Consider the following 24,557-nt stretch of genomic DNA (forward strand, 5'->3'; position numbering starts at 1 on the left):
ATTGTCAATATGTATCAGTACACACATGTATTCAAAGAGAGATGTCTATAAAGATGTTTGCCAAAATGCTAACCAAGATTTTAGCTTTAGATGAAAGAATTCCAAGAGATATTTACTTTGCTTTTATACTTCCCGTACTGTTTGAATTTGGTATAATGCACACCTATCTTTCTTTTTGCCCTTAATACAGATCACGAAGATTGAAGCAAGTGAAGATACCAGCACTATATTATCATTATGCAAACTAAATTCCCACAGTGCTGAGATGATCACTGGGGTGACCCTCAGGACAGCAGGTTTTAATCCTGGTCTCTTACTCCCCAGGGAGTAAACACAGTGGTTGACAGCATGTGCTCTGGAGCTGGGCTTCCTGGGTTTGAATCTCAGTTTTGCCACTTTTACCAACTGTTGACCTTAGGCCAGTTGCTTAACCCTTCTGGGCCTCAGCTTCCTATGTGAAGTTTTTTGGTGAAGATTTAATAGATAAGCAAACGTAATGCATCTTAAACAGTGCTGATATATACCATATTTTTATGCAAATAACACAGGCCTTCTACATTTGTTTGCCAGCTGCACCCTCCGCCCCACCACGAGGTATTTTGAACATGTAAAAAAAAAATTGGCATAGCGGTGCTTACAAAAATACCTTGAGGGGGAAGGGTGCAGTTGGGAAAAAAAACCTAGATGGCACACGTTATTTGCCTTAAAAATATGGTACTAAGTGCTAAAAAAAAAAAAAAAAAAAAACTAGCTGTTATTGTTATTACTACAACAATTACCATTCAGTCAAAAGAACCTGGACAAAACACACTGCCTCTCTGGGCCTCAAGTTCGAGACAAGGAAGCCAGCTGTACAGTCTCCTGGGCTCCTTCAAGTTTGACATTGTATGATTGATTTACTAATGTAGAGGTTCCCAGGGGCCCTCAAGGCACTCCTGCCAGCACCCACTTCTTTAAGGCAGACAGACAGCTGAGCTTTGGAGGAATTAAACAAGTATTTGTTGTATAAACTCGTGAGCTTGGCACCTGATGGGTGTTACGGGGGATCCATGCAAGATGTAGTGCCCACCCTTAAGCAGTTTATAATCTCACTGGGGGAATTAGCTGTCCTTCCATGAACTAATCAGAGAATAATGCAGACAGCACAACAGTCCCCACTTACAAACTGGGGGTGTTCCAAAATTTCCCTTGTAATCGGTTGTTGGAAGCTTGGAAGCAATTTTCCCAGAAAAATAAATTTATAAATTTTGATTGGGTTCCAGGCCCACCCATAAAACTCAGTTTAACCCATAATGAGACTGAAATACTATATAGTTGGAGTTAAAAATAAAAAAAAAGAGAAAAAACGATGTTGTTGCCATAGTAGTAATTAAACCAGGCAGAAAAACAAGGGAATTAAAGCAATCTCTCTGAAGCTGCAGCTTGAAGGATGAGGATTAAACACAGCAATGCATATAAAACCACAGTGATGTGGCTGCAACATGGTAGGTGGTCTCTTAGCAAGCAGAGTGAAAGGTGGGCCACGACTTGGCATCTGAAAAGCTTCTTCCATTTGCAGACCACTGCATGGTTTACAAAGTGCTTTTTAATCATGATGTATCTCTCTTGGTTCCCCACATAATCTGTTAGATAGGTGGTGGTGGTGGTTGTTAGGCACCATCGAGTTGGTTTTGACTCATAGCGACCCTATGTACAGCAGAATAAAACACTGCCCTGTCCTGTGCCATCCTCACAATTGTTATGCTTGAGCCCATTGCTGCAGCCACTGTGTCAATCCATCTCATTGAGGGTCTCCCTTTTTTTTGCTGACCCTCTCCTTTACCAAGCATGATGTCCTTCTTTAGGGACTGATCCCTCCTGATAACATGTCCAAAGCGTGTGAGATGTAATCTCACCATCTTTGCTTCTAAGAAGCATTCTGGCTGTACTTCTTCCAAGACGGATTTGTTCGTTCTGCTGGCAGTCCATGGTATATTAAATATTCTTTGCCAACACCATAATTCAAAGGCATCATTTCTTCTTGGCTTCCTTATTCAATGTCCAGCTTTTGCATGCACATGAGGCGAGTGAAAACAGCATGGCTTGGGTCAGGCTCATCTTTGTCTTCAAGGTGACATATTTGCTTTTTAACACTTTAAGAGGTCTTTTGCAGCAGATTTGTCCAATGCAATGTGTCCTTTGATTTCTTGACTGCTGCTTCCATGGGTGTTGGCTACCAATTCTGATCCCATTTCAGAAGTGAGGAGACTGAGGCAGCGGAACAGCCCAAAGTTGCTAGATATTGTATCAACAACAGAAGCCAGATTTAATGACTGTTAGTATGTGCTCTTGCCACCAAAGGGCACAATAATGAACTTTGAAATCGTTTAGAGGCTGGGGCACTGAGTACTCACTGTCACAAAGATTTCATTTTCCCGTGCCCTAAAATATCACTATTACCTCACACACACATCTGTCATGACTATAGGGCTAGAGACCACAGTGGCTAGGAGACGCAGCCCTCTCTCAAATACATACTCTTTCACTCACTCACTCACACACACACACACATACACTCACTCACTCACACATACACGGATCACAGGTTGACTCAGGCAAATGACAGTCTCCTGAAGTCTCAGTTTCCTATGTGAAATGAGGTAGTAATAGTACAGTTCTTACCTTTTAGAGTTGTGAGGATTAAATAAGGAAACACAAAGTACTTGGCACACGGTAAAAGTACTTTGCGTTTCCTCAATTAACTTCGGCTACCACGACAATCTTTTGGCTCACTTTTGACTCACGCAGATGACAAATTAGAAAAGAGAAGGGGCTCAGCATTCTCTCCACATACAGATCAAGATGGAGAGATCTATAAAATCTAAAACAGCCAGTTCAGATTAGATTAGTTCAGATTAGAGAAGGGGATGTCTCAAGGGGGGGAAAAAAAAAGAAACTGATTTAATAGATGTATTAGACCAGGTTGAGAGAATTTATGTAGTTCTGACAAAAGTTATGGGGAAGAATTAGTGATAAGTACAAAGAAAATTAAGTAATACTTATAGAGTTTGTTGTACTGTGGATGTTTATGTGTTGCTGTGATGCTGAAAGCTATGCCACTGGTATACAAATACCAGCAGGGTCACCCATGGTGGACAGGTTTCAGCTGAGCTTCCAGACTAAGACAAACTAGGAAGGAGGACCTGGCAATCTACTTCTGAAAAGAATTAGCCAGCGAAAACTTTATGAGTAACAGCAGAACACTGTCTAATGTAGTACCAGAAGATGAGCTCCTCAGGTTGGAAGGTACTCAAGAGACAACTGAGAAAGAGCTGCCTCTGCAAAGTAGAGTTGACCTTAATAACATGGATAGAGTCAGGCTTTTGGAACCTTCCTTAGCTGATACAGCATGACTCAAAATGAGAAGAAGCGGCTGCAAATATCCATTAATAATCAGAACATGGAATGTACAAAGTACGATTTGTGGGAAATTGGAAATCATCAAAGCTGAAATGGAACGTATAAACATCGATATCCTAGGCATTAGTGAGCTGAAATGGACTGTGTTGGCCATTTTGAATCTGACAATCCTATGGCCTACTATGGTAGGAAAGACAACTTGAAGAGGAATGGCATCTTATTCATCCTCAAAAATAACATTTCAAGATGTATCCTGAAGTACAGCACTGTCAGTGGTAGGATAATATCCATACACGTACAAGGAAGACCGGTTAATACGATTGTTATTCAAATTTACACACCAACCACTAAGGACAAAGATGAAGAAACTGAAGATTTTTACCTACTTCTGCAGTCTGAAATTGATCAAACACACAATCAGGATGCACTGATAATTACTGGAGATTGGAATGTGAAAGTTGGAAACAAAGAAGAAAGATCCATAGTCGGAAAACACAGCCTTGCTGAAAGAAAGATGCCAGAGATCGCATGATAGAATTTTGCAAGACCAATGGCTTCTTCATTGCAAATACCTTTTTTTAACAACATAAACAGCGACTATACATGTGGACCTCACTGGTTGGAATACACAGGAATCAAATCGACTACATCTGTGGAAAGAGACGATGGAAAAGTTCAGTATCATCAGTCATAACAAGATGAATGGCTGACTGTGGAACAGATCATCAACTGTTCATATGCAAGTTCAAGTTGAAGTTGAAGAACATTAGAACAAGTCCACAAGAGCCAAAGTACAACCTTGAGTATATTCCAGCTGAATTTAGAGAGCATCTCAAGAATAGATTTGACATGTTGAATACTAATGGCCAAAGTCCAGATGAATTGTGAAATGACATTAAGGATATCATACATGAAGAAAGCAAGTGGTCATTAAAGAGACAGGAAAGAAAGAAAAGTCCAAAATGGATTTCAGAAGAGACTCTGACACTTGCTCTTGAACGTCAAGTAGCTAAAGCAAATGGAAGAAATGATGAAGTAAAAGACTGAACAGAAGATTTCAAAGGGCTGCTCGAAACGACACAGTGAAGTATAATGACCTGTGCAAAGACCTGGAGTTAGAAAACCAAAAGGGAAGAATGTGCTTGGTATTTCTCAAGCTGAAAGAAATGAAGAAACAATTCAAGCCTCGAGTTGCAATACTGAAGGATTCTACACGGAAAATATTAAACAACGCAGGAAGCATCAAAAGAAGATAGGAGGAATACGCACAGGCACTATATCAAAAAGAACTGGTCAATGTTCATCCATTTCAGGAGGTAGCATATGATCAAGAACCAATGGTACTGAAGGAAGAGGTTCAAGCTGCACTGAAGGCACTGGTGAAAAAGAAGGCTCCAGGAATTGAGGGAATACCACTTGAGATGTTTCAACAAATGGATGTGGCACTGGAAGTGCTCACTCATCTATGCCAAGAAATTTGGAGAACAACTACCTGGCCAACTGATTGGAAGAGATCCATATTTGTGCCCATTCCAAAGAAAGGTGATCCAAAGGAAATTATCAAACAGTATCATTAAAATCACACACAAGGAAAATTTTGCTAAAGATCATTACAAAGCAATTACAGCAGTACATTGACATTGAACCAAGCCAGATTCAGAAGAAAACATAGAACAAGGGATAACACTGCTGATGTTGGATGGATCCCGGTTGCAAGCAGAGAATACCAGAGAGATGTTTACCTGTTTTACTGATGATGCAAAGGCATTTAACTGTGTAGATCATAACAAATTATGGATAACATTGCAAAGGATGGGGATTCTAGAACACTTAATCGTTCCTATGAGGATACTGTACATAGACCAAGAGGCAGTCATTTGAACAGAACAAGGGGATACTGTACGGTTTAAAGTCAGAAAAGCTGTGTGTCAGGGTTGTATCCTTTCACCATACTTAATTCAATCTGTAGGGTGAGCAAATAATCTGAGAAGCTGGATTATATGAAGAACAGGGCATCAGGATTGGAGGAAGGCTTATTTACAACCTGCATTATGCAGATGACACTACCTTGATTGTTGAAAGCGAAGAGGACTTGAAGCACTTACCGATGAAGAACAAAGACTACAGCCTTCAGTCTGGATTACACATCAACATAAAGGAAAAAAAATTCTCACAACTGAACCAGTACGCAACATTGTGATAAATGGAGGAAAGACTGAAGTTGTCAAAGATTTCATTTTACTTGAATTCACAATCAAGAACCATGGAAGCAGCAGTCAAGAAATCAAATGACACATTGTATTGCGTGAATCTGCAGCAAAAGACCTCTTTAAAGCGTTCAAAAGCAAAGATGTGACTTAACGACTAAGGTGTGCCTGATCCACGCCATGGTGTTTTCAGTCACCTCATATGCATGCGAAAGCTGGACAATGAATAAGGAAGACCGAAGAAGAACTCACACCTTTGAATTATGGTGGTGGTGAAGAGTACCAAATAAACCACGGACTGCCAAAAGAAGGAACAGATCTGCCTGGGAAGAAGTATAACCAGAATGCTCCTTAGAAGTAAGGATGGCGTGACTATGTCTCACATACTTTGGACATGTTATCAGGAGGGATCAATCCCTGGAGGAGGACATCATGCTTGGTAAAGGAGAGGGTCAGCGAAAAAGAGGAAGACCCTCGACAAGATGGATTGACACAGTGGCTGCAACAATGGGCTCAAGCATGACAACGATTGTGAAGATGGCCCAGGTTTCGTTCTGTTGTACTTGGGGTCGCTATGAGTAAGAGCCAACTCGAAGGCACCTAATAGCAACAACACACAGGAAATTAAGTAGTTTTTAACTCTAGGAGAAACAAATGACAGAAAAAAGAAAGGAATCATAGTACACTACATGGCTTAGCTCTGAATAGTACTTACATAGTAATGATAACATGGACACTAAATATTGATTCAAAGAAAAATTGTGCTCTAACTAGAGTGGGAGGCTGAGGGGAGAGGAGGCGCATGTGTATATGCACAAGGTGGGGGGGTGACAAAGTAGAAGGACAATAGATAATTTCTGTAATGGAAATAAGATATGGCAGAATAAGCATATGATTAAGAAATATGAAGGTACTGACCAAAAGAAAGGGCAAAAAGAGATGAACGTTCCTTGAGATCCAAAAGTTGGCTCACGTGTTATGTTGCATAAACTGGGGGACAGAGGCACTTTCACATACCGATGGGGGAAGTGTAAATTGACTACCCCCTAACTCGCAACGTTTTAAATATATATACCATTAGAGCCAGCAATTCCCCCTATGCTAATTCAGCTTGTGATATCCTCCCAGCAAGTAAAAGCAGCAGGAACAAGGGACTGCACTGCAGCTCTGTGTGAACCGCAAGAGAAAAGAAACCAGCACGTGCTCATCACTGAGGGCACTGGGTAAGCAATTCATGGTACATCCCTATCGCTATGATGAAAAACGATGCAGCTGTTAAAAGAAAAGAGAGAGAGAGGGAGAGAGATAGAAACTGAAGAGATCTCCAAGGTATAGAAAATTTGTATTTAAAAAAGAAAAGATGACAGGGGAAGAATACAGAGACATTTATTTATATATAAAATACCAATGGAGGGAGAGGTAGGAGGTGGGTGGGAGGGAGACCTTTCACTGTATTACCCTTCTATGGTTTTTAATTTTGAAAACATATTAATTGTATTGTCTTTGAATGTACTATCTCTTCAAATTAACTTTTTTTTTAAATAAAAAAAAAAAGTTGTTACTGGGGAGTGGAACTCAAGGTAGGAAGGGTGAACAAGGGGACTGCTACTTTTGTTCTAAGGTTTGTGGTTCTACTTGACTTTTCAAACTACACACATATATAATTTTAATAAAAACAACAATAAATTAAACTTAAAAAATAAAAATAAAAAAGAAAGCAGAGCCAAGAAAGGGAGAAAGGCCCTGTGGTGTCTAGGACTAGAAAGGGTATGTAGGAAACGTATTTATTTATTACCCTTAGGAGCGGGGCAGAAAGGCAACATGAACCTTTGGAGAAGGTTTGAGAAAAGGGAGGAGATAATAAAGGCCATCCCCTGTCAACTGAGCATACTGCAGAGACAGCGGTGCCCTCTCCGAGTTGCGTGGCAGTGAGACGTGACGGGTATTAAAGGCCACGGGTGAGCATGAAGACTTGCCTGGAGATGTCTCTGACAGTTCTTTATGAGTGTGCCTCTCGCACTGACCCCACAGCTGCCTGCGTCCCTCCAAGCATGCTGTTCTTATCGTCTGCCTCATCGTTGTGAAGGTCCTAGGACCACATTCATCTCTCTAATCATACCTAAAGATGATCTATGGACTGGAGATGTCAGGGAGAGCGGTCTTCCACAACACTGGGTAAAGTGGGAATTATAGTGTCTTAAAAGCCCTACAGCTGGGCCCTCCTTGTCATTCCCACTGGGCTCCCCACCTGCCCACCCTGGGACTCCCCTAACTGGCCCCAGGCAGAACCAAAAACAGTCAGGCAGAGACGCTGTTTTTTCCCTTCTAAATTGCCCTCTGACGTCAGTCTACACTGAGGCCCAGGTATGCAGCTCTCAGAGTCTACTCTGGCATCCTGGATTAAGTTCTTTTGTTCCGCAGGATGCCTAACTGGGTTGTCTAACTGTCTCGATGCCCTGATTTATGGGAAATTCTGGCTGGCTCCATTCACCCTGTCTGTCCGTCCATTTATCAAGCATTTACTGAGAGTCCTCTACATGCTAGGCTTAGAAAAAACAGAGCCACACTTGTCTATCCTAACTGCAGACCTGAGGTAGCAGGAGCCAGGGTATTTAATAACTATTTGGTCACATGATAATCAGCCAAATCCTTACTGAGATCAAACGTTGCAGTGAGAGGTTCACAGACATATTTAGCGGGTTTACTGAGTAGTTTTTATAACCAAGTTATTTGGAAGTTGAGTGGTTTTACATAAAAACATGGATTTCTGACTTCTCTTGAAAATCAGAGGATGTGGCATCCCTGCGCCCCTTTTCCTGCAATGTGACAACTGGCTGGAGCTGAGAAGTCCACAGAGCCAGGCCCTCTAGCTTTGGTGGTCTACCCTGGCTCTGCTTCACTCATTCATGTCACCTGCCTGGCCCAATGAGGTGCCAGGTTTCTCCCCCAGCCTTAGATAGAGCACTTCCAATGTTAAATGGGATGATTTAAATTTTAACTTTTGTACAAGAATACGTCCAACTTCAGAATTCTTTGGGGACCTAACACCAGAACTGTTACGCAAATTATGTTTCTTTTAAAAAAGAAAAAAAATCTCATTATTCTACTGTTCTCTTCTGGGCCCTCATGCCTTTAGTAAGCTAGGTACAGCTGAGGTCCATGGGATGCGTAACCACTGACAGTCTTCAGCTGCCGCCGCCTGCCCTCCCCTGGCTGTGCTGATTACAAGTCTGGGTCCAGCTAGAACAGCGGTTGTCAACTGACTGCACAGGACAGTCACCTGTGGAGCTTTACAAAATTCCAATCCCAGGCCATGCCCCAGAAAAACCAATTAAAAATCAGACTCTCTCAGCCTGGGAGCCCAGCATGAGTATTTTCCAAGCTCCTTGGGTGATTTCAATATGCAGCAACGGTAGAAAGGGTCCTTCCTTGGGCTGGGGACAGATAGTTGGGGAGCACTCTGCTAGGAGGGATACGTGTCATCTTCTGTCCTAATTACAATCCAGCGCAGTCGCTCCTCCTGACTTTCCCTAGGTATGTCCCTTCCCAGTGATTTCTGAGTCGAGATGGGCATTTTACAATTTCTGGCACAGGCCTCTTTCTGGAGAATGTACTTGTACTTGCTGCTCTAACATGAGAGGGTCCTGGGTTTTACCTTCTTGGCTCAAAGCATAATTTTCCCTTTTAGAGGCGTTTCCTCTCAAAGAAGAGGTCGGGACTCTCCAGCCAGTTCCTCCTATGAGCTGAGATGAAAGCTTCCAATCCCTGTGGCAGGTGCAGAAAGGCATCTGTCCCAGGGACATTGGTGGAGTGTTTGCATGAGTATGTGGGAGAGACAGGGGAAAGAGGGGGCTCTTTTAATACCCTACATCTCACTCAGTCTCCGCTCCCCAAACTCCCCACTCTCTCCCACATAGCACTTCTTGATTCCCCTAAGGGGATGCAGTAATTGATGATTAGCATTCCAAAGCTTGGCTTACATCCTGCTAGCCCGTCATATTTAATTACATTTTAACTATATTCGTCCTCGATAATAGCACGAATATAATTTAGATAATTATCTCTCTCTCTTATTCTCTGACTCTGTCTGTCTCACTTAGAGCTCCTTGCAACAGAAATCGCTTTCTCGGCTCGAACACATAAACAGACTCTGGGGCCAAGTGCTTTTCTCTCTCCTGCAGCAGCAGCTGTGCTAGGAACACAGTGGTTTTGAGTATCATGCAGACAAAAAGAAAACTCTTGTTTCTTCCTGCTTCTGTATTCATGTTTGCACACAACTGCTGGGTGGGTGTTGCAGTGTGTCAGCGTGTGGACAGGAGCTTTTGTGTGGTGGAGAAGCAGGGGAGGCCTACTCAATCAAATTAGTGTCTATAAAGCACCCTCCTGGTCTGGCATTTCTTTCTTAAAAGGTTTAATGGTTTCCCTCACAAACTTAAACTCTGCTGAAACAGTTCTAAATGTCTGGTAAGTCTTCTGAAGAGGTGTGTTCTTTCTAACAGGGTTTCTGTCACACTTGGATCTTACAATTAATGACCTTTACCCTTGCCTATTATCTGCCTCCAAGAGACTGTCAGATATGAAACGGGGGGGGGGGGCTCTTCCGAGGGAAAGTGTGTCTCAAGCACACTGCTACACGTTGTCAAGAATCCCTACAGGCCCTCCCAAACACAAACTGGGTCACAGGCCATCTGAATTTCTGGCGCAATAGCTGTTCCCTCCTCCTCGCTCAAGACAAAAGGTATTCTTCCGGAGGCTTTGTTTTTCTGGTGAAGCTGGCCAATATGCCCAAGCCCCAGGAGCACCAAATAAAACTGAGAAGATGACTAGTGAGCTCCTTCCATACAAAGAATTTTATGTTGCAAAGCTCAGACCTCTAGGAAGAGTCTGAACAAATAAGGGAATAAGAAATGGGTTCAGAAATAGCTATTTTCACCCATGAGGGAGCAGGAGAGCAGTGGGATGCAGTCCCCAAATTGTTCTAAGAAGACCAGACTTAATGGTCAGACTGAGACTAGAAGGACCCTGGAGGTCATGGTCCCCAGACCTTCTGTTAGTCCAAGACAGGAATCATTCCCAAAGCCAACTCTTTAGCCAAGGGTTGGACTATACTATGGGATAGAAGATGATACTGGTGAAGAACGAGCTCCTTGGATCAAGTAGACACATGAGACTATGTTGGCATCTCCTGTCTGGAGGGGAGATGAGAGGGCAGAGGGGGCCAGAAACTGGCTGAAGGGACACAAGCAGACAGTGGAGGGAGGAACTGTGCTGTCTCATTGTGGGGAGAGCAATTAGGAGTGTAAAGTAGGGTGTAAGTTTTTCTATGAAAGACTGACTTGATTTGTAAACTTTCACTTAAGGCACAATAAAAATTAATTAAAAAAAAAAAAAAGAAATAGCTACTTTCCAAGATAATCTTGCTCAAAGGTTATGGATCTACAGCATGAAAGGATGTCAACAAGCCATTTCACAAGGTATAGTCTGGAGATGGGAGGCTGGGGAATCCTCACCCCCAAATTCTCCAGATTCTGCCAGAGTCCTCACAGTTCTCAAAGGCTCCAGTAAACACGGATTTTAAATAAAAAATTCACTTTGGCTCAACCTTGTCTGATATTCAAAGATTACCCATTAGCTGAAGTCAAAATTAATTACTTACGTGGATCTAGTCCACATCAGAGACAAAAATCCTTCCCTTTTTTTTTTCTCCTAAGAACAAATATCACCAAGTAGTCCCTGCACTGGTGACGCACAGGCTTGAAGACAGGCTGTTTTTGTAGTTACTAAATAAATCTTTGCTGCTACTTGTTTGGGAGGCAAAAATTCCTAGCTGCTCCTGGAAATGAACACTCAGACCAGGCTTCAGGAATGAGGCAGTGTCTAGACCAATATTTTGCCACCACCTGTTGAGTACAGGAGCCCTGGTGGTGCAGTGGTTAAGTACTCAGTGGCTAACTGAAAGGTGTGAGGAAGAAAGATGTGACAGTCTGCTCCTGTAAAGATTACAGCCTTAGAAACCCTACTCTGTCCTACAGGGTCGCTATGAGTCAGAATCGACTCAATGGCAATGGGTTTGGTTCTTGGGTTGTTGAGTACACCAACTGACCGTGCAGAGGGGATGGGCCCACAACTGGCTGATGTGCAGAAGGGAAATAAGCTACTTATTAATTCTGGCAACTAAGCTGTAACCTCTTGGCCCACCAGAGAAATTAGCAACTTGGTGACCAAGAGGAGCTGTGGGTCCTGTCCTTGGTGACGTCAAAGGAGAGCACAGACACAACCCTCCTTTTGTGGCAAGGAGACTGGAAGAAGCCTTGACAAGAGAGAGCAAGGGCTTTCATCTAGGGCATAGGTCCTGGGTGGGTTAATTACTCATCTCTGTCAGAGACGGCTATTGAGTAGAAGGAGCTGAACCTCAGCACTGGGCATGTCAATGCTGAAAGTGGTTTCATTTGTTGTGAGGATCCCATCCAAAAGAATTGGGGCTGCTTTAGTCCTTGGGAAGACTATGGGACATGGCCCTGCGCAGGCTCCAAAATACCTTGATTTGCTCCTTTGTGTCATTCATTAGGGGTATTCGTACTTTTGATCTCTTGGTGCCTAGTTTAGCAACTTAGAAATTGGCCTGAAATATAATAACCCGGGTCTAGGTGTCCTCTGAATCGCAAATGGAAGAGCCAGCAGCTCGGCCACGCTTTCTGCCAGCAGGCAGCTCTGGAGGCTGTGGAGGGCAGAGAGAAATTCAGTTTGTTGTTCCCCCAGAGGATTCTCTGTCCCCAGCAAGCACAATGCTCAACAGGATTATTGATTTCATGACGTAAGTGGCTCCTTTCAGCCTGTAAGGCCAGCAGGCTCACTCTGAAAAGACTACTGCCTCCAAGGAGAGAGACTCCCCCCGCTTCCTGGCTCAATGTGCCTGTCCAGTACCACCTCCATTTCTCTCCCAGGAGCACGTTCCCTCAGAGCTGCAAAATGGGAGGACTGTGCATGTGCAGAAGCCAATTTTCAAATGTTAAGAATTTGGCTATTTCATTTCCTAGTGTTTTAAATACCAAAGGGATCTACAACACAATGAGGACGACTAAATACCCTCTGAGTTTCAAGCTTAAAAAATAGAAGAAAAGGGCTGCTTTTATGGAAATTCACACCAAAAACTTGTGAAGAACAAAGACTAGCCATGACCTCTGAAGCCCACCACATTACACACATAGCTCAGCAAGCGAGTGGCCTTCTAGAAGGACTGCCACATGTTCTCTGAATCAAACCTAACCAATTTCATACCTAAAAATTACACTAAGCCCCTGTGGGTATTCCAGGTCTGATGACAGGCCAAATCCGTTCAGCACCTAACTCCGGGGAGATATTCAGCAAAAACTTTAAAAATAGACTCTTCCTCTCTAGCCATTAAGAAAGGGCCTGATATTTGGAGCTGAACGGATAAGAAATTGGGGGCACTGAGGAGAGCTTTCAAACTCTCCAGAGTCCAAAAAAATGTTTCTTTATGATGAAAACTATCACTCTTAGTGAGGAGCCGCCCAAGATGAGCCCAGAGCCATTTAACGCACTGTAATCTCTGGATAGGAGTTCTGTAATAAAAAGGTGACAAGTCTTCCAGGCAAGCTCCATAAAGGCCCTTTCCAGAACTTACATTAACTGCCATATCAGTACCATTAAAACACTGCATTCTGTGTGGATGTTCAAGACAGTCTATGATCTGCCAGTTGATGTGAACCAGTACTTTGCATATAGCAATCTTTCTTCTGGGATGTTTTCTACCAAAAAAAAAATGTTGAATTAAAAAAAAAGTTGTTTTGCTCTTTTTAAAAACATTTTTTTGATTAAAAAATAACAGCCACTCCCTGTCCCCCAACTTAGTGTTGATGGCTTTCTGGGTTCAGCCTTTGCTGACTCAGACTTCTCTTAACTAAGCAAGTCAGTTCCACTCAGGGCTCATGGTGACCCCATGTCTGCTGTGTTCTGTAGGGTTTTCATGGCTGGGACTTTCCAGAAGCACACTGCCAAGTCTTTCTTTCAATATGCCTCTGGGTGGGTTTGAACTGCCAATCTTTCGGTAAAGGTGTGTGTTCTCTTGCAGGCCCCTCACTCTCCATGGGCTGATTTCACAAGGTTCCAAGTCACTCTCCCGCCCCCTCCCCCGACTCTGGCTGTAGGCTCGCATGGATGCAGGCAGGAATAAACATCCTACAGCGACCCTGCAACGTCACAGTCCGTTCAGCAGGGTGCCATGTGGTGCTGTGCCGTGCCACAACGCAGGCAGGAAAGAGGTAGCCGCTGGCTCCCTGGGAGCTCACAGTGCGAGGTGGACAACAGGACAGGGCAGGAGGCAGCAAGAGTATGCATTAAATACACAAACTAAGTTAAATAATTTATTACAGAAAAATCAGATTCCAAGACTCAATTAAGGGGCGTTGAGAAAGGCTGAGGTAGGGCAGGCTGGGGAATCATCCCGTAGTTTTAAGTTAGCCAGAGGAGCAAATACAGGGAAAAAGAGGCTGCACAGAGCTGCTTTTGAGGAATCCTGATTCCCCTCAGGCCAGCAACCTCAGAGATGCCCTCTCCACACTTCGTGTGTGTACGTAGGCCTAAAATTTGGTGCGGCGTATTTTTTTACACCTGCTTTGAATTTTGCCCACGCCCCCAAGGCTAAGGCATCAAACAATGACTCCTTTACTATTTCACTGTAAACAAGTAGGCAGGAAACATGCAGGAAAATACGGCCTTTCAGGTTGTGTTTCAGTCTACCCCTAGTTATTCACCGTTATTCACCATGCTAGTCCCCTGCGCTGAGGGTTTTGTGGAGTTGAAGGCAGACGTCAGAAAGTCAAGCTTCATTCAACAAGGTTAAAAGTTATCCTTGGCACATGGAAATCTCCTGCAATAAAATACCATAAGGCTGTGGCTGAAGCTAAATCAGCTTATTTTTCTGTATTATTTCTTGGGGATGGTGGCTGCTGGGTAAAGGGGCTGGGTGAGAAAACTGACCAGTAACTCTTTCTTATTCCACTGGCAGGCTTTAAAACCAGACAGATGAGCTATTAATCTCAAAAAGTCAGCAGTGAATGTTGGCAATAAATTTGTCATCGTTTTATGAATAAGCTCTCGGTCATAAGGGCTTACTGGCTGGCAATTCACCTTTTCCATGATATTTTCTAACACTTGTACTTTGCAGCAGCTTAGAAAGAATATTATTTGTGTTTCTGGAGATCGGAACATAAAAAAAAAAACCTTCCGAGGGATGAAGACGTACAGGCAGGCTTCATGTCTGTTTCTGGGCTCGCTCGGCAAATGGTTTTCCGACACTAGTGAACAGCACCGGGGGATAGGAGCCACTCTCCCAGGCTCGGGAAAGCACTCATCCCCACAAACACTGCTAAGGAAGGCTCTGTTAGCGCTCAGTGACGTCACATGTGCCCATTGGCTTTCTGTCAAAGGTTGTCAAATAGAGGTGTTGGTAATCACAGGCTGCAAGTTGTTTAGTCAATATTTTTTAAAAGTTCAGTCAAGTGTGTGAAAGCACAAAGTAGATTTTCCTAAAGTTGCTAGACAATTTGCTCATCTACCCTCTATTATGGCTCTGCCGCCTTCAGGGTCACCCTGGGCTGGCCAGTGCTGAGGGGTATAGGGCGTGAGATGTAGAAAGGGATGAAATTTCAGCGGTTTTATCATTCAGCTGTTCTTTTTTTTTCCATAAGTCAGCAGAACTCTAGATTTATAACTCTGCACAGAGGAGCCTTTAAACTAGAGATTAATTAAAAAACAACAAAAAACTAACGGTACGACCACTAATAATTCCATCCCTTGCCTAAATCCTGCCCCAGAGAGAAGGCCCTCAATGTCGATTTTATGGCTTTGGGGAAGAGATCTATGTTTTTGCCCTTCGCCCCTTGTTAAGAACCATTGCTCCATTTTATAACTAAAGATGAAAAATATCCTTTTGGAACCATTTCTTTGGTTGTGACAAAATATCATGAAAGGGAACTACTTCAAATGAAGAATGCAACGACACTGGACAGTTCACTGACTCAGAAGATACGACTGCCTTTACCCCACACAACGATGGCTGAATCTTTGGGACCGCCATCTTTGTTTTTATGATTTTCATTTTCTCATCATCTTCAATTTTACAATCTTTGTGGGAAAGCTCATGACTCCCAACTGTGGGTTGAAATGCCCTGTTAGCAGGTGGATCTGAGGAGCAGCAGCCTGGCACAGGTTCTATAGAGCACTATAGCGAGTCCTTGTCTAGGACCTCTTCATGTAAGTGGAATGGTTCTAGTTAGACACACTATTACACATTCTACAGAAATGTGGCCATTTGCAGACTACAGGCTCTCTCTGAAGATCTTAGATGTTGGAACTCCCAAGTCTGGTTCCCTGGATAAGTTGTTTTTCTGCATGTACAGTAGCAGGTTTATGACTCACACTCCTAAAGGTCTATTATTTCCTCCTAATACAGGAGTGCTTAGAAGCTGGTGACAGCAGCTGAAGAACATGCCATGGCAGTGAAATTCTCATCGGTTACCGTAACAGAACCAGTACACCATGACCTGTGCTGTGGCTGTCACTAAGACTGTTATAGTCAGTGAAGAACACAGCAAGTGCCTTCCAGAGAAAGCACCAGAATGCACTACAGGCAGACAGCAGGAGTGCATCCTCAAGTGAATCTGATGCTCAATTCCAGGTTTCAAACGAATTCTGCTAATTTTACCATTTCAGTCAAACATTGCCTTTGCTCCCTTTACTTTTCCTCAGCTTCACCTGGGGGTGTGCTAAACACAGACTGCTGGGTCCCACTCCCAGAGTTTCTGACTTGGTAGGTCTGAGGTGGGGCCTGAGAATGTGCATTTCTAACAAGTTCCTAAGTGATGCTGATGGCCCAGGAACCACTTTGAGAACGGCTGTTCTATAACAAAGAGGACAAGCTTTGCCCCACTAGGTAGAAGGCAGCTAGTTGGAAAAATCACAGGAGGTTTTGGAACAAGGGCATCAGGAAGACATAGGACGACAATTTTAGTGGCAGTGAAGACTGATACAGAGGTGATACTGTTGGCAGGAAGATCCTAAATACAGCTTTCAAAAGTACTCCATAGTTATCCTGGAGGGGTGGAAAGGTTTGCTCGATAACGATTACCATTACGGGAGAGGAGCGTGGTAGAGCAGAAGGTCCACCAGACCAAAAGTCATAACATCTGGGTTCGGGCCCACTTTCTTCCACTCTCTAGCTGGATGCCCTTGGGTGAACCGCATGATCTCTTGTATCTTTGTTGTAACATCTGGAAAACACCTATCCTGTGGGTAGTTGTGAGAATCAAAGGAGGGGCTGTGAAAACACCCTCTAAACCATAACTACAGATGTGAGGCATTACTCTGCGGTGCACTACCTGTGTCCCCCAGTGCTTTCTTGCCTGCTGCAGAACCCACCTCCTTTATACCCCTCCCGTACACACTGACTCTAGCCAGGGCCTGAGTTCAATCTAATCCCTTTAGGAAGTAACTCAGCAGTAGGTGAACCTTAGTCTGGATCGTGCTCTGGTTGTGTACCTGTGTCCTAGGAACTGGCTCTCACCTCATGCTCATAATTCAACAAGCATGTCCTACCCATTTCAATAACTGTTCTATTCTCAAGTCTGTGTATTGATACTCTACCCAAGGATTAGAAAACTTTTTCTGTGAAGAGCCAGATACTAAATATTTTAGGTCATGCAGGCCACATAAGCCTGTCACATATTCTTTATTTTTTATAACCTTTTAAAAATGTGAAAACTCTTAAGGGCCATACAAAAACAGGCTATGGGCTTAATTTGGCCCTGCCCTGCTCTACCCAATCCCCTGGATACCCTGAAGACCTAAAGCTCTGCCATTACCTCCTAGTCCTCCGAGGGCCTGTAGTCTGCTTCTGACCCTCATTTCCAAGGCTGGGTCCCTGCTAACAATCCCTAGTCCCAGCTTCTACATTATGCTATTTACCTATTGTCCAGAACAATCCCCTGGGCCTGCCAGATTTCCCCTACAATTGCTTGTCCTGACTTTTACCCACTTCTCTTGCAGAGACCTTCCCAAATATTCTGTTCTATCCCAGCAGGTTTGGCCCATGTCCAGGTCCTGACTTTCCTAGTCTGGGATGTCTACTGCTGATTGTATCTGGGTTCTAACCCGTAGGTTGACTGTACGTAGCATGTACAGAAGCTCACAAGAAGGACAGCCATAAATGAAGCTATGACTGGGCCAACTTCATAAAGGAAACACTGGTCATCTTTACTTACTGGTTAAAAGCTACAGCTGCTAACCAAAAGGTCAGCAGTTCAAATCTACCAGGCACTCCTTAGAAACCCTATGAGGCAGTTCTACTCTGTTGTATAGGATCGTTATGAGTTGTAATTGATTTGACAGCAATGGGTTTGGGTTTTTTTGGTTTTATGGTATTTTACTTGATGAGGGTGGGGGAAACAATCCATTTATTGAGTGTGGCTTTTTAGCCAGACCACCCTCTCTTATACATATTTTCTTGTGAGTGTCTGCCCAGGCTGTACACTAGCTTTGCTTATACTGACAACTACTCATGACTAACTAGTTCTTTATATGGGGTCTAGTAAGAAGCAACACCCACCCAAGTGCTGCTCATTCTATTTCTTCAGAAGGAAGGTGAGGGGGGAGATGCCATTAAGTCATTACTTTATCTTCTTTAAGCTAAATATTCTCTCCTCATCAAATTAATCATCTAACTCCAGCTTCTCAACTTTCACCTTTCTGATTAATTCTCTGATTTGAAATCGCTTCAGTTTTGTCGTATCGTCAAGGTGTTTATGATTGTGATGCAGCTCGCTTGTGATGCAACAACACAACCAGCAAAGTTTTGTTATTCACTAAGAATAAATAAGGCCAAGTGGTCTAATGCCATCTTCTAGGAAGATGTTCCTAGAGTAAAATGAACGAGCAGGCACTGAAAGATGAAAAAGCAGATAGTGTTAGCTGGTTTTGCCAAATGAGCCACCAGTAAACTTTTGTTATACCTCTCTACAAACACGACAACTTAAAACACATACACACATACAAATTATTTCGAACATGGAGAAAGGCATTCAGCTACACCTGCCATCTTTCCTCAAGGAGATGCTCTCCAAAGAGCTGACAATTGGACCCTCTCTGGCTAATTTATTTTTAATATGGTATATCAGATTCATGAGTTGATGTAGCTGTCGCTGCTTAAAATACTCAAATAAACAACATAGACAGCATATTTATTAAAAGTCAAGATAATAAAACCGCAGTCCACTCATCAGGCTGAAGCGTTTTGCTTCTCTGGGGTGCTGGTGGTGGAGGTGGATATGCATGAGCAAGAGGCCCAGATGCTGTGGTGGTAGTAGGTGGGTAGTTTGATTATGTGTGGTGGGGAAATCATTCAGACGGGAGCACACCCCATAAGGGCGCGGCCCCGCCTTCTGAGCGCTGCTGTTCTCGGAATATTGACCTTTACCACGCCACTGAAGAGCAAGCTGAGTTCTCATAGCTCCAAGCTAAGTAGAAAGATCCTGTCAATGGGAGTTTACTCTTGGCTTTCATTGAATAAGCTACTTTGGCAGCGAGAAAAGCTCCTTAACCACCCAAAAGAAGCCTGTACTTGAAATACTGCTTCTAAGAAAGGGGTATAACCTTATCCGTGTTTTCACGGGGATTGGAAGCAATTCTTTCTCCATGGTTTGGCAATATATGCTTGTACTGGTCAACAAGGGATCTTTTACTCAACTCCCATAAAGTTTTACAGTATATGATTCATTTCAGAAATGAGACTTGATAATGCAGATTTATCACAATGAGAAGTCTGCCTTTAAAATGTGATTTAATGGTGTCTTTTATACTTTTTTTTTTTATACTTATTCGCTGACATCTTTATAAAACTGTTAGTGTGGAAATATATTTGTCTTTTCGAAAATAATTCTTCCTTTTACAAGTGCCATGCAACACAAGGGCCATACATTTAACAACGTGGCAGAAAGAGCAGCAGTGGTCTAATTATGCCGAAGCAATGTTGCACCCAGCACTGTCACCGCCTCCTTCAGATTCCAGCTACGCCACGAGGCATGGCAGACGTCTCCTCCTTCCCAGCTCCCTCCACTCATGTGTGTGGGTCCAGGGCTCAGGGCTGTTACTGTAACTGGAAGGCAGAGAAAGGCTTTCCAAGGTCATGCAGATACAATAATGCAGTAAATAATACAAGCTACTGATTATGATTTAGTGCTGCTTTTCTTCCTACCTTAACCTGGTTTATGAGCAGATCTTGATGATTTAACTTTTCAGCCAATTAGAACAGAAGGTTTGATTGACAGCAAATGAATAAATAACATTTTAGTGCAGGAGACAGAATCATCCCCCCCTATTAATCAGCTCCTCTGCCTGCATGTAGGTAACACAATATTTATCATGCCACTCTGTTACAGTCCCTTGGGGTGTCATTTCATGGTCTACCAGTAAAAACTTCACATTTACAGCAACTGCCCCTCTATTACTGTCGATAACATCTAATTGATATGTCAAACCTCCAAGGAATGCAGTAAATTGAAACATCACCTCCCAAAAGAAAATAAACTGGCAAATAGGTAAATCAGCACCTGCCTTCTTGTAACTAGCCAGCCACCTCTGGTCCATAAGCCTCCTCCCAGGAAGTCACTGCCACTATCTTCCCTCCAGCCTCAGACATCCCAGCATCCTGGGTGCTGAGACACATGGGCCAAGAGCACCACCTAATTCCTGCCCACAGAATGTCACGGGGAACCCTGAGCTCAGCATGCTACGGGCCACTGAATTTAAATCATTTTCCCAGCAAAACTCCAGCTGGGCTCTGGGTGCCACAAGCATTATATGTGGGGCAATTTGGAAGACAACACTAATAACGACCTAATAACAACACTGCCGATTTCCTCTGAAGAGCAGGCAGTGGTGCCAGAGATATGATCTCATTTACCTTCCAAATAGCTCTACAGAGTAAGGAGCAGCTGTAAGAATTATTCATTGTTCGGAAGAAGAAATGAAGCCTAGAGAAGGTGAGAGACTGATTTAAGAGCTTATCACAAATTGGATACATTTGATATTGTCTTATAGTGTTGTAGTCATGCAAGTACACCACTTAAAAGTATTAATTTTAAAAAATGCTTAATCACATTGATGAAGAATTAGCATTGATAATTCACTGAGCTTATTTTTTATTTACTTATTAACAAAAGAACCCTGATTTTAATAATGGCCAAAGTAAGATGTATTATTTAATAGTGGGGGGTACCCTGAATGGGTAAAGGTTCTAGGTGAAGAAAACGTAACACTTATCTCATCTGTCTCTCAAAAACAGAAACAACCACATATACCAAATGTAAAAGCAGACAGACATGTGATCTATACACATACATACACCTAGAAGTGTTACACGCAGGTAGGCAGGTGTGTGGCCACACATGTTCTTTCTGGCATCCTAATCTAGCTTTCTTCCCACTGCTTTCTTTTCTTCTTCTTTTTTTTTTAAATAGATCTGATGTGGGCAAGCCAGCAAACATCCAATGTCTAATCCTGAGTTTGGGGGAAGATTTCTGTATTATTATAGCAATCAATTTAACAGAATCCTAAGAGTCAATCCCACTAAACCACAGCACCAAATAATTACCCTTCTAAGCATGGGAAGGTATCCTCGCATGGGAATCCTGATTTTAGACATTCAATCATCTTTTTTCCTTCCCAATTCCTCACCCATCCATAGGTCTGCTGTCACCCTTGTCACAGTTTTCTGCTCAATTTTATCATTTCAGTCAAACCATGTCTTTTATTCATTGGTTATGTCCAGTGGCATCATCGTCCCCAAACTCTCCCCATTTCTTATTTTGCTTTGGAAATCCCTATTCTAGGCTTCCTTCCTCCTACAACCCTTCAGATTGGGTGGGGATTCTCTGAAATTCTGAGGTACGGATAATACAGTAAAAAGATTTATTTGAATCTCATGGCCCATATGACCTCTTTTTTTCCTACGCTGTCATTCCTCTTCTTGGATTCATCTGTCTTCCCGGCTCAGTTGGCAAGCCTCTGGCCTTCTGAGCAACATTCCTATCTTGGATAGAGCTATGAGCATACTTCTGGACAAGGGCCATCTCATAATGATGAGAAAGAAAAGGGTCATCCAAATCCACAGCTACTGCTTGGAGGAAGCGGGTCCTCAGGGCAAAACCAATGTTGGACTAAAATTCTTAAAACCCTCACACGAAGGCTTTTAGAGATTATCAGCCGAAGTACATACAATGAACAAGAGCCATAAAACAAAGGTAAAATGTAACAGAAAAAGCTTATGTTATTAATAAAAAGATCCACAAGAGAGAGGATGATCCATTACTGAGCCCAAGTCTAGTATGTAGCTGGTTCGAGCACAGAGCTCATGTTTTTTCCATCTCTGATTTTCACATAGGGTGGATTAACCAATAAGCAGAGTAAGCACAGGCTACAGTAAGCAAGGTATGCATGAGCTTAATCACGTTTACTTACTAATCTGTACTACACAATTTCTCTTGGGTTTCTCCACATCTTTGTACCTTGCTTATTGGGTAATCTCCCTGGATAACTCTGACTAAATACATAAATCATGAATGTTTCATGATTTATGTATTTAATCAGAGTTATCCAAGTATCACCCATTAAAAACCTGCAGCTTAATGTTGAGTTTATTTCACAGTATGTGTGTCAGGTGGCATTTATGTTGCATTATAAAGAAAACAAGGCTTGGTCATCCAGAATGAAAATTGTAATTTCAAGGTAATAATAAAGCGTGATACTGCAATTCCACAGTCTAATTAGGGTAAACCCATAAACCTGGGTCAGAAAGTCACATTTAATTTAATGTAAGTAACCTCTGATGCAGTTCTTGTTGGTACATAGCGACTGAACGTCTGAATGGGCTCCCATATGAGGGGGACACATATCATCACCACGCATAGGAAGCTATGTGAGAGCAAGCTTTCTCTGTGGCTACCCGCAGGGCAGCTCTTGTGTTCGTCCCAATATTGCAAAGGGCAGAACTACTTGTTCAGAAATCCATTCACCCACCTCTCTGTATCTGAGGCCCCAAAGCCATCTACCTCTGATTCTCCCACAACACCACAGAAAAATGGAACAGGAACAACCAGCTAAGGTAGCTGCCACCTCTTGCCCAGTGATGTGGCCTAAAGGCTCTGGGACTGTTATCTGAACCAAGTCACCAGCAGTTAAATTCAGACGTAATGGAAAGAGGCAGAATGCTCAGAGTACATTAGGAAATGAGCCCAGCAGAACCTGAGGTAAAAGCCAAAGGCTTCCCAAGTTGGTAAGATCTAGAACAGGGACATTTCTCCAGCTCTAAACTTACTCCTGTCTTCTTAAGGAATCATTTCTTTAATAAGCCAAAAAAATATTACTATGTGCCAGGCATTATGTGGGTGTTGAGAATATAGACGTGAACAATCCCTACTTTCATAGAACTTAAAATCTGGTGGGAAAGACTTACATAAATAAATAAATTACCAATAAATATACCATTACACTTTGTTACAAGTGTTATAAAGGAAAGGAATATAGTGCTATGAGGGAGAATAACAGGAGAGGTTGACTCTAGATTAGTTGGAAAGGGTCATTTAAACTGACATCTGAAGGATACGAAGGAATAAGCCAGGCAAAGAGAAGGGTCAACATGTGTGAAGGCTCAAAGGCTCTGAGAGGGGAATGATCTTACAAAGTAACAGATGACGGATAATGCATGCCACCAGTGGGCGGGAGATGAGCAATGGAGCTAGGGAGGCAGATGGGGCCAGGTCACAGGTCTCCTCAGATGGGCATGGAAAGGAGCTGAGGTTTCATACCTAGTGAAATAGGAGGCCATTTAAGGGCTAACTTACATTTTAAAAAATCACCCTGGCTGCTGTGAGGAGGATGGATTGATGGTGAGTCAAGTGAGAGATCAGTTGGGAGGCTACTGCAATAGTCTAGGTAAGAGATGGTGCTGGTTTGGGTTATGGTGGTGCCAATGGAGGTAGACAGAAATAGGTGGATTTGAGATCTAATTTTTGGAGAAATAACAAAAGGTGGAAGGTAGGACTTGGTGATGGACTCAATATAGGTGGGGGAGGAGAATGGAATCAAGATGATTCCAAAGTTTTTGGTTTCAGAAACTGGATGGGCGGTGAGGTCACTAGTTGAGGTACATTAGACTGGAGCGTGGAGAGCAGGTTTTAGAGGAGATCTAAGAGTTGGTTTCAGTTTCAACAAGTTCAATTTGATATATCATGGAACATTTAAGTGGAAATGTCAAAAAAAACACTAACAAAACCCACTGCCGTCAAGTCAATTCTGACTCATAGCAACCCTACACGACAGAGTAGAGCTGCCCCATAGGGTTTCCAAGGAGTGCCTGGTGGATCTGAACTGCCAGCCTTTTGGTTAGCAGCCGAACTCTTAACCACTACAGCACCAGGCTTTTCAAGGGTCAGACAGGCAGGTGCATATGTAAGTGTGAAGCTCAGGTGGTGGGAATTCTTCTAGAAGCAAACAATCCCTATGGGCTTTGGGACCAGTTTGTCTTATTTTTCCTCAAAGCTTTGTGATCTCTGAGAAATTAATCTCTCAAATCAAATGATAATCTCCTTCACCAACAAAAATGAGAATCTTTGAGGAGAGGGTGGTATAACTGGGTAGTTATGTCTGATGTGTATTACAACTTAGAGAATTTTGCTCATTTCAAAAATTGTCTTGAGAAGGAAAAAGAAGCTAAGAATAAACTTTTAAAAAGGTCCTCAGTCTCGGGGAACATCTAGCTCAATTGGCATAACATAGTTTGTAAAGATAATGTTCTACATCCCAGTTTGGTGAGTAGCTTCTGGGGTCTTAAAAGCTTGCCAGTGGCCATCTAAGATGCAACTATCGGTCTTTTCCTGT

At 42.8% G+C, this 24,557-nt stretch overlaps 1 protein-coding gene across 6 annotated transcripts in view; it reads right to left on the reverse strand.

The window, feature by feature from the left end:
• BTBD9 (BTB domain containing 9) overlaps positions 1 to 24,557 on the reverse strand; it is a 461,023-nt gene that overhangs the window by 35,527 nt on the left and 400,939 nt on the right. Inside the window, exon 10 of one of the 6 annotated variants that reach the window (XM_064285484.1) lies at positions 19,473 to 19,776. The exons of the other annotated variants lie outside the window; for them this stretch is intronic. Within the exon in view, the coding sequence (XP_064141554.1) occupies positions 19,689 to 19,776 (88 nt within the window). The 3' untranslated portion in view covers positions 19,473 to 19,688. Of the gene's footprint in view, positions 1 to 19,472; positions 19,777 to 24,557 lie in introns of those variants that run through there. 6 annotated transcript variants of the gene reach the window in all.

This window comes from Loxodonta africana, chromosome 1 (assembly GCF_030014295.1).
Source record: "Loxodonta africana isolate mLoxAfr1 chromosome 1, mLoxAfr1.hap2, whole genome shotgun sequence".
Taxonomy (NCBI): domain Eukaryota; kingdom Metazoa; phylum Chordata; class Mammalia; order Proboscidea; family Elephantidae; genus Loxodonta; species Loxodonta africana.